The sequence below is a fragment of the Mus pahari genome, chromosome 2 (genome assembly GCF_900095145.1).
Source record: "Mus pahari chromosome 2, PAHARI_EIJ_v1.1, whole genome shotgun sequence".
In the NCBI taxonomy this organism is placed as follows: Eukaryota; Metazoa; Chordata; class Mammalia; order Rodentia; family Muridae; genus Mus; species Mus pahari.
Genome location: NC_034591.1, coordinates 74,989,788 through 75,000,942, shown reverse-complemented (window position 1 = coordinate 75,000,942; position 11,155 = coordinate 74,989,788). Strand labels below are relative to the sequence as shown.

Here is an 11,155-nt window from a genome sequence, read left to right as displayed (position 1 = left end):
GGATAGTCCATCCTTTCATCTTAGCTCTAAATTTTGACTTTGTACCTATATCCTTTCATGGGTATTTTGCTCCTTATTCTAAGGAGGAATGAAGTATCCACACGATGGTCATCCTTCTTGGTTTTCTTGTGTTTTGCAAAATTATAACAGAATTCCTCAAGTGAGGGCAGCAAATGTTAGCCATGGGTAGCTTGGCTCCTTTGGAGTTACTAAAGGCAAATTTCTTTAACAGCACACAAACGTAAACATGTGTTGGTGAGTTGATTTAATTGTTAAAGAAACCAGGAAAATGTTCTAGTTATTTGGAAGACACAATGCTTCATCTTGATTGTCAACTTGATCAGGTTGACAGATGTCTGGTACACGAGTCAAATACATTCTGGGTGTGACTGTGGGGTGCTTCCAGAAACAATTAAATCATAGGGACTTAATGAATCTCCTGATATACAATTTGGTGACATTTTGGGGCATATGGAGGAAGGTGGGCCCTTGTTGGAGGAATTGGTCACTGGAGCTATGTAACTGGGAACTATGTCTAGTCCTGGTCTCTTCCTATATTTCATTTTCTCTTCTTCCTGTTGCCATGATGTAAGTTCTTTCTTCATGCCTTCTCTGCTGTGATGGATGAATGCTACAAAAAGCATGAGCCAAAATAAATCTTTTCTACCTTATGTCCTTTATGTCAGGCATTCTGTCGTAGTGATGGGGTAGTATGCAGCACAGCAAATCCTAAGGCAGACAGATAATTAAGACCAGCAGGAGAGCAGAAATGAATTTGCTTAATAGTCATAAAACTGTCAAGACTTGTCAGTATCTGCAAGAAAGTAATTAGTTGTATTTCATTTGATAAGGTTCTTGTTTGTTTTCTGTAGGCAAAAATCATGTTACCCATCTGTTTTCTTTAATTTCAGGGTATAAAATAAGTTCAAGATAATGAAAGTGGTGATAACCTGGGTTGGGTGAGCGGCACAGGATATCCACAAAACTCTATTCATTTCAAAGACTAGCGCTTTTCCTTAAAAGTGTTTCTTTATCACCTGAACCTAATCATCTATCACTTCCTATTGCTTCTACTTGATAATTTTTTTCCAAATTACCTTTGCAAGATGGAGGTTTTTGTCCTAATGCTTATCACCCCATGCTAACAAGATGGCCGCTGAAGCTCAAATACTGTCACCTTTCAGCAGGAAGTTGAAATGAAGAGGAGAAAGGAGGGAAAGCTGAAGTTTAAAGGGATGAAAGTGTTCTCAGGATAGCCGCAGGAATTTCCAATTATAATTAATTGGAGCAGAATTGCAACACAAAGCTAGCTACAGCAGCAAGGAAACCTGGGGAATTGCATGTATTTTTTTTTTTTTTTCCTTTAAGGGAGGAAGGCAGGTGAGCTGGGAGTTGATAATGAAAGTTAAGTGAGTCCTATTTAAGGACTTAACTGTCTCTGCCCTTAAGCTTGTCATTGTGACCTTATCTGCTGGTGTGGTTTTTGAAGATACCATTTGCATATCCCCTGGGGACATGTATAGAGCTTGGATTTTATGATTCTTTTGGTTCCACAAAATGATAGAAAGATATTATGAATTCCCTGATGCCTGCAAATGAACTTGTATTTTATTAGTTTGTTTATACTTAAGATTAGTCACCTGTATATATAAAGCTTTGCTATTTTGCTTAAAAATAACATGCCTCACTTTCATGCCCCATGCCCATGCCTTCATGGGGACCTTCCTCTAATCCTGCCCTACAGTGTAGCAGTCTGTTCCCTGAAAAGAAGATAGACTACCATGGTTTTGACCACTTTATTCAATGCCCTAGGAAGTCTTTGGATTTTAGTCTTGACAGCAGTCCTCTGTCTCTGCTCCAGCCTCCGTGGGTGGCTCTGTGGTGTTTGAACGGCTGCTGTGCCCTTTCCTATTAGCTGCAGTGCTGCTCTGGCCTTAGATTCATGTCCTGTGTCACGGTTCCTTGTTGCTCTTCCAGGTCCCCAAAGCTGAGTAGGTGAACCTTCTTTGGTTTCCTATCATACCTTGTTGCTCCCTAGCTATGGTGTATTGCTATTTATCCTTAATGGTCAGAGCTACAAAGACAAACTAGTAAATTTAAAAGAAGTCTGGTAGGAGCTATAACTTGGATCCATTGAAGATTTTCAATACTTCCTTTCACATCCCTAACTCCTCATTCATCTCTCTATGTTGGGGCCTGGAATTGGACCTGGGTCACTGATGAAATTTAATGCATGTTTATTGAACGAGAAAATGAAGGAATGGAGGAAAATGTCCAGGAAGTTGATTGTAAGACCTTTACGTAGCAGCTGCTATTCTTGTTCTTTCTCCTGGAACCAGAACTTCATTAACATATAATTAACATAGAACCAGACTTCATTAATAAAACCAGATCATATTAAGCTATATGGTTAGGGCTTCAAAAGTGTCCTGTATTTTCAGGGGCTTATGAGTCTGTTTCCTGTTCCTAATATGCTCTTGACTGATGTAAGAGTAGTTTGAATGGACACTCCAAGGGGATCATCATGAATGGTGATGATTAGTAATAGAACTTTTCACTGTCATGGGTGTCCTTGGTGAAGGTTCAGAAAGGTATTTTCCCTCAAATGTATGCCATTCTTCTGCTCTTCATAACAGAGCCACCCTTCAGGCATAGCAAGCCAGCATTAATTCTATGGTGGGATGCAAGGGGCTGCTTAAGGTCTTCAAGAAGCTAAGTGTCTCTTTGTGTACACACACCTATTCTCTACCTTCCTGTTGCAGCATGGTCATAGCTAGTGTTGTCTCAGACTCCTCCCTGTACATTACTCATGTTTCATCAATAGGCTTTGTTGAATTAGAGTGGTATTCCTTCTGTGTGGGTAGAGTGTTGAAAGCCAAGCCAGATGAATGCAATTCTATAGAAGCAAGACAGGCCCACCCCACAGTGTCTTGGTGCAAATATAAAAACCATTACTCCATGACTAGCTGTGTTTCAACTGTTTTAATTTATTTCTTTAGAATGATGAAGTCAACAGATTAGGTAAGAACTGACATTGTATAGATAATTGTTTTTATACTCATTGATCCTATTGTGGCCATATGGAAAAGCAATGGATCATGGGACAGATGCAGAAGGAGGAGGTACTGTGAGTAGGAGCCATGATTTGAGTTTCTGTGGGAGGAATAAGTGTGGTCAGGGAACAAGGCACAGGATTGGGGAAACTGAATGATGCCTGTGAAGGGTAGCTTAGATTTAACTCTATGTGACCTGTTTCCTGGGTGACTAGGGTTAGGGTTGTTAGGGCAGTGAATAGAGATCAGGAGCATGAAAGCCCAATAAAGAGGAAGTTGGGTGACCCTGGGTGCTAGTGGATGATCAGGACCAGGAGGCCAAGGAAAGTGATGAAGCTGGCTGTGTTGGGCACATACAAGTGGGCAGATGTCAAAGTACAGAGTTTCCAGAAGATAAAACCATGATTAATAGGCAGGGATCTATGTTGTTATGGAAGAGCTAGAAGAGGTTTGATGCCCAGTGTAGGGGAATGCCAGGGTGAGAAGGTAGGAATGGGTGGGTGGGTGGGGTACCCTCATAGAGGCAGGGGGAGGGGATATGGGATAGGGGGTTCCACAGGGGTGACCTGGAAAGGGGATAACATTTGAAATGTAAATAAAGAAAATATCAAATAAAAGAAAAAAAAAAAAAAGAAGAAGAGGTAAAGGAACATTTTGTCACATCCCACCAAGGCTGTGTTCTTTTAGTACTTTGGTTTGAATGCATTAATAATAAACTTAGAATCACTTATAATGTGTCAGTGTTGCATTATTGAAAAGAAATTATTAAGCACTTCTACTTGGTATAATTTATCCAAAAGCGAACCCAGATTTGGTGTCTACCCCCTCCCTTCCCCCACCTTCTGTTGTTGCCTGTCTGTTGTATAAGTCTGAATCTATGCCTGCTGAGTGCTGACTTGTGGATCTATCTGTTCCTGGCTCTGTCTTTGTGCACATGAGTGTGCCTATGGGTGTGTCTGTAACAAAAGGCTTTGCTCTCTCTTTAATTGAACAGCACAGAAAGAATCATACCAGAGAAAGAATAAGGAATAGTTTACAAAATTTTATAAGAGATTAAGTCACTGATTCAAACTGACCCAAGCAGACCAGATAATAAACACTATTATAGTCATCATTGTTTATCAAGAAATATTCATATGTTGCAGCCAACATTTATGATGGATATTAATGATATAAGGCTGCTTTCATTTTATTTTCTGTTTTCAGCAAATGATTATCACGATGTACAGGCATATATGTATCACTCTCTGATATGGGGTATACAAGATCCCAGCCATACTTAGTTTACATTGGAAAAATTGATGACATGGGAAATCTAAGGCAAGTAAGGTTGGTTGTTATACTTTTCCCTCAAAAACACATCAAACAACTGTTTGAGTATATAGCAAGCCAGTCTTAAGTCTTAAATGACCTCAAGGTGTATTATTAATTCTGGCTGTAAGGTCCAGCAAAAACTTCCAGTCTCTTTGAATGTAAGATATATTTTTATCATATTATTACATAGTATCATGTTGATATTGACATCTTTTGGTGTGGTGGTTTTAATAGTGCCGCTCCATGGGACAAGCATATTCAAACCACCACATTTGTCTAATTCAACTCTACACTTATAACATCATTTCCACCTGATGTTCACTTTTCACACTTACCTGACATATCTGATATGTTTTCAGACTGGAGTGTCAATTAATAAATATTGCAAAATAGCCTTTCCCAAATCTTAATATTGCAGAAGAAATGGACAGTTTGATAGTGACTTGTCATTCCTAGAGGTGGGCACTCTTTGGATGGGTATCTTTTTAGAATGGCATGTTAAAACCTGGTCTCTGGCAAGCTCAACTCATAGGGGAGACTTGTGCCTGGAAATCCCTGAATAGACATCTTCATGGATATAGGTGCAATTACCCAACATGTGGAGCTGATCCCTCTGCACTGAAACAGGATGCCCGTGATGTTCAACTGTAAGTCTGTATATCTAGTGCTAGCCTGTCTTCTGCATATAAATAAGAAGATCCCTTATTTATTCACAAATTGCCCTCTGAGTGTCTACTCATGGAGCCCTGTGATGTAGGTGGTGATGAGAGATGTCTAAACTTCCTGCTCTGCCTTGCATATCCTCGGTGGGGGTGAAAGGCACAGCTGTGACTCATTTGTCCATTTCTCTTTCATCCTTAGGGTCTAAGTCACAGAACTGCCTGTGGAACTCCCTCATTGATGGACTCACTGGGAATGTTAAGGAGAAACCACGGCCAACAATTGTCCAGGACACCCGACCCCCAGAAGAAATTCTGGCAGATGAGTTGCCACCGCTGGATAGCCCAGAGGCTTTGGTGAAGACATCCTTCAGGTTTGGTGGATGAGAATCCAGTTTGTTCCTTCTTAATGGTTTTGAGAGCTGTCTCAGTCCATTTGGCTCCCTACTCAGGGGGCAGCAAATGGCTGTTTCTCTGTACTGTATAAATTAGCAATGATGAAGGATTTTTGAAATTAATTCTAACTGAACTCCCATGTAGCTTTCACAGATGTAGTGAATATCAAGTCTATGGTTTATTTTTGTTGGTAGTTAATTGCTATTGGCACTTCAGTGCTGAGGTTTAGGACTCAGTGACGTCAGCAGCTTGAATTGGGTTAATGATGCTTTTGCTTCAAAGGATAATAATGCATTTGGACAAATGCACAGAGACAAAGCATGTGGTGGGATTCATTCAGTCCTGTGCCTTTGTTGTCTCTTGCTTGGGGGAGGTTTTTACTTGTTAGAGACCGAAGCTCTATCACTAAGGTAAATGAATGCAATCTTGTGTCATTCTCCAGATGGCTGGCTGCTCTGCTCCTGGTCCCTTAGTCTGGCATTTCCCTGGAAAGGACTTTTTCATTTTCTTTTAACTGTATTCTCCATTTTCATTACAAATCTATCTATTATATTCTTATCCATTATAATAAAAGTTAATCTGGGTGTGAATATGTTATGAAAATGGGATTTATGTTTTTTATGAGTGGGCCTTGCAACATCCAGTGTTATTGTATCAGAAATTGAGATTTCAAAATTCTTCCAATTTCCTTTCCTCCCTTCCTTTCTGCTACAGTAACTTTACTGGTCCTACTTTTCTGGTCACCATAAACTGTTCTAATCTCCAGATAGCAAGTGCAACATATAAACTCCACTCTAGGCAACTCTTAGACTCCATGAAATGTTTTTTAAATGAGCTATCTTTTGCATAGACGTAATGTGTGTAATGGCTTAGTTAGGGCCATTTCATTGTGTGCAGGTTCTTATGTAGACTGAATTATAGATGAGTCTGAACAGAAGTGTGAATAGGAGTTTTGTTTGGATTTCTTTATGCAACATGATGGCTACATTGGGGAAACAAGAACTGTAGGCAAATACTTTTCTTATTCCCATAAAGGGGTTAGTTATTGCATCCTGAGATTTTTGAAATAAAGATAAGTTCTCTCTGTAAACCTGAATTTTTCTGCAAATGACAGCAGTAAAGCAAGGATGTTGACTGACTTTCTTAGTCCCTGTAATCTTGCCCTGGAGCCTGACTCCTCATATACAGTGTATCCATAACTAGTTCCTCCATCTGAAAAGAGGCTCATTGTCTTTTATCATTGCCAACTGAAGGGTTACTCTCACAAGATCATCTGATTTGTGTGTTCATCATCATTACCATTGCCCATTCTTCTTATAGTTTATGTATAATGATTGAAGGCCTTTTTTTTTTTTAAACCTGATTTCCTGGTTGTAACCTGGGCCAACATCTTCATTTATGAAAGAGATTAAGTGATAAGTTATTAAGGTGGGAACTTATTTTTGGTACTTTTTATAACTTAGCATAGAAGCAATGGGAGAGGAAACACAATTATTCCACCTTTGTATCAGTTGAGGCTAGAAATCCATTGTCATCAGCCAATCTTTTTTTGGTGTTCTGAGTGCTATTATGCAGTCTTCCTTCCAAAGATGGTTGACTGCTGTGGCAATGTTGAAGGAACAACTTGTACAGTTGTTACCTGTGAATATCAGGATCAGTTGTGAGATTCTTCATTTTTGCATATAAATTGCCAAGAATACCCAAAATACTCAGTTTATTTATCAATTAGTAATTAATCAGTATCAGGTTACCCTATTGATAATGCTAGTTTTTTAAAAATGCATTTTGAATTTCAAAGAAAGGAAGAAATTATGGATGGATTTTAAATAATGCTTGCTGGAGTGTATGTACCCTGGAAACCCAAGACTTGTTGATTCACAATGTCTGTGTCTTAGGAGAAAATCTACCATATATTCACATAATTTTGAACTTCAGGGAAACAGGCACAGTTGGGAGTTTTCACCTGAGGTCCTGTGGGGTCTTGTTTGCTGAGAAGAAATTCATGATGCCCAGGAACTGTCAGCACTTATCCTCCCAAGAACTCTTTAGTGTCATTACTGAATGCTCCAGCTTCTTTTTCTCTCTTTTGGAATCTACAGCCATGAAATATGGTTACCAACCCATATTATCAAACAAGATCCAAACTACAATGGCAATAATGTGCCGAGTCCTCAAGAAGGCCTTTGTGCTCCTCAACTCCTCATAGATGCTCCAGGTTCCTGACAATTTGAGTATCAGCACTCATCTATGAATAGTATGGATTTTTTTTTTTAGAAAAATTTCACAAGTTTGTATGTTTTGGTCTTTCCCAGGCTCATTGTTACAATAACAAATATCCTCATACTGTCAGGCATGGCTCTGATGTAGAAGAAACTTAAAATATAGAATTGATGTTATAGAGGAGTTGCAAATAGACTTGCTTAGAAGACATTAAGTCATACCAAATAAACTTTAGCTGAGGGAGCAATAAATACAACAAAGATAATTATTCTGCTAGCTAAGCATGTTAGAGATAAGGAATATTTAGTTTGCTGGGATGCAAGTTTTCATCAGGATTGACTAGCTATTAAGTTCCGTTCTCCTAACAGAAGGAGGCACCCATGACTTAGAACCAGCCATTAGACCATTTCTCTATCAGAGGACACACCTGTAATGGGCAACTCAAGGGAACAATGTAGGGTGGCAGCCATCATTAAATTCTGGCCTGTCATAAAGCTCCTGGTACTCTTCTTAAGAAAAGCATAGTTGGGGTGTGGTGGTACACACCTTTAATCCTTGCTCTCAGGATGCAGAGGCAAGCCGATCCTTGTGAGTTTGAGGCCAGATTGGTTTACAAAGTGAGTTCAGGTCAAAACTATGGGACAAGATGGGAGTTTGTAGCCTTTGAACTTAAAAATATCTCACTGTTATAGAGTAATTCACTTACATAATTTAGCCTTAAGTTTTAATTTTTGCACTGAGGATAGAGAAATTCACTTCCCAGGGTTGTTGTGAGAACTTAAGTAAGCATACACAGGGAGACAATCTGTGCAACATCCAGCGTGTATTCAGTAGGCACAATTCCTATTTCTGTTCAGTATTTCCTGGACTGCTTGCATGCCCTTGAGTGTACAACAATACATGGTCATAAATCAGAGGTAAGACTGTGGCTTTAGCTTTAGATTACTGTGGACCCTGAAAGCTCAGGGAGTATTTAATAGTAGAATTCTGCTTTCAAAACCCAAGGCTCTTGAGGGGGAGAAAGTAGGAACAGGAAAGGCGACACTGCCTGGGAAGTCTGCCTGAGACCCTGTCTTCCTTGTTCCTCATGACCTCTGTCTTTGAATCTGATGCTCTAAACCAAGCTGTTTGTAAAGAAGAATGGAAAACAGATGGGACCTAGGGATAATAGGATAGAGCTACGTAGCCTGGACATGAGTAAACGTTTTAGTACTGTCCCCTAGAGGACCGAAAAGAACAGGAAAATCCCCTGAGGAGTGCCTGCTCTGTCATTTGCCTGCTGCTAGGGAGTCATTGCCTTATCTATGGCCTTTAAGCCTTAGCAAAGTAAGTATTGCTATCCAGGCTGCACATGGTAAGAAACTGAGAGACCAAAGCACATGTCCAAAATTATCATCAGATAACAGGGCTAAAGAACTGAAATAACAGCCCCTCACCCACCCCTACCCCTGGCTCAGGCCAAGACCTCCCTACCATTTCCACCCACCACATCACCAAGACATTCACGTCCCTGGAACTGTAATAAATTAAGACAATGTGATTAGTGGTATTAATCTGAACACGATCTGTGAATATACACTTTGATGTCCAAAATGTAATGCAGACCCTACCCTTCTCCATGGCATGAAGTACTTTTCTAGTTTTATGCTTTCAACTCACCTTCTTCTGGATAGAAGCCTTTTCAGGCACTTCCCTTCAAAATTTCTGAAAGTATTCTTTGAGGAATTCTGTCAAATGAACACCTCGATTTAGCTTGTGAGTCTGTGTTTCCAACAATCTCCAGGAGATGGAGTCGTCTGAGGACCATCTTTTCAGGGATAAGGCCACGAATATCACAAACATGAATTTGTAATGTGTGGTTCTTAACCTATGTGGTCCTTTTACCCTGTTTCCTCAGTTTCTGAATAGAAATAGAAACTTCAGAGATTACTGTTAGGATTAAGTGGGTTTGAGAGGCTAACAACCTCCAATTCCTTCTTTTCCAAGAATTCCAAACCCAGTTTAGGTTACATTGACCCTTTATACCCAAGCTTATTCTTCTGTTCCTGGGTCTTGAGGATCTGAGCCCTGTAGGTGCTATATGAGTAAGGCATGGCACTGACCCAACATTGTGAGCAGCAGGAGAAGTCCTGAAGCTACCCTATGGACCAGTCATCTCAGTTGCTTACCTTGAACTCTGTGTCTCCTAGGGTGGGCGGAGTTCTCAGGTTTGGATAGCTTTGCTTTTGGAAGAGGAAGACAATTCTCTCCAGAGTCACCGCAGGCTTGATAACCTTCTCTCACTTAGAGTGTCTGTATTTGGGTTCTGGCATTTATTTCCTAGATTCTATACATAGGAAATTAAGCATATGTTCTCAAGAGCAGAGCCCCATGGAGACAACACTTTAGTCTGAGATAAGTGTAAGGTCTTGTTAGATGCCATTGGATGGTTGTGTATTCCATTCCATATTAAATTATTGAGCCTCTCGTTTTGGCATCTGGCAGTCATTTTTCCACCAGGGACTCCTGCCAAGAAGTCAATTTCTGACTTGATTACTTGTAGGAAGTGTGCAGTGTGGTTGATGGTGGGTGTGGCATGTGGCTGAATCCCTAGGGATTCCAACCCCACCCCCATTGAGTCATGGGTTAGTGTGCCCAGTTAGTTCGTGGGAAGTCTGGCTGCACAGATTTATCATCACTGTGGCTACCTATATGAGCTCCCAGATATATTTACTTTCCCGATTTAGTGTTGCCTTCAGGGAATTTCTGTGTTTCTTTATGGTCTTTGATAATCCTCAAGTTTACCAAGAGGGAATGTAAAGGAAGGAATTTGAGGATTTTAAAACATTTTAATTCATCTATAACATTTTCTTGGGTCAAAGTGATGAGTTTCATTATGACTTCTTTGCATGTGTGTATCAATTCTTTAATCTCATTTTGTTCTCCCTCTTCTGTCATCCCTCTTTTAACTGGTTCCCTTTCTTCCACCAATTACTTCCTCCTTCTGCTTCCAGTTAATGTATTCCACTGCCCTCTCCTCCCTTAAGAGCCACCTTTCTGCTTCTGTATGTGCACACATACATATAAATATGTGCATATGTGCACACACATCTGTGCACACACAATTTTAAATCTGGGTTCCCCATGGGGGAGATTTGAAGGACAGAGAAGTGTTTATAGTGATGTTGGTTTTCTGGGAAGGCATTGTTTAGGTCTCTTTCTCTAAGGTTATCTTTGGAGATGTCAGTTTTTCCTCATTAAAGTTGGTAAAATATGGGTATAGCAATCACTGTTGCCCTGGCATTCTTCTTGGTCTTTGCACTGGGAGTATTGGAAAGAAGGAACTTGTCTATTGTGGCCATGGATTTTTTTTATTATTATTATTTTCTTTATTTACATTTCAAATGCTATCCCAACAGTTCCCTATACCCCCCCCCCCGCCCCTGCTCCCCTACCCCCCCCCCCCCACTACTTGGCCCAGGCCTTCACTTGTGCTGGGTCGTTTGTAGTCAGGACACAACACAGGAAACACAT

The 11,155-nt window shown here is 40.2% G+C and overlaps 1 protein-coding gene across 4 annotated transcripts in view; it reads left to right on the top strand.

Annotated features, from left to right (window-relative positions):
- The window catches only part of Pde1c (phosphodiesterase 1C), a 446,341-nt gene that overhangs the window by 116,442 nt on the left and 318,744 nt on the right, over positions 1-11,155 (top strand). For all 4 annotated transcript variants that reach the window (XM_029534988.1, XM_021191845.2, XM_029534983.1 and 1 more), the window contains exon 3: positions 5,229-5,400. Coding sequence is in view for 3 of the 4 variants with exons in the window: in XM_021191845.2 (XP_021047504.1) it covers positions 5,229-5,400 (172 nt within the window). In the remaining variant the exon portion in view is untranslated. The remainder of the gene's footprint in view (positions 1-5,228; positions 5,401-11,155) is intronic.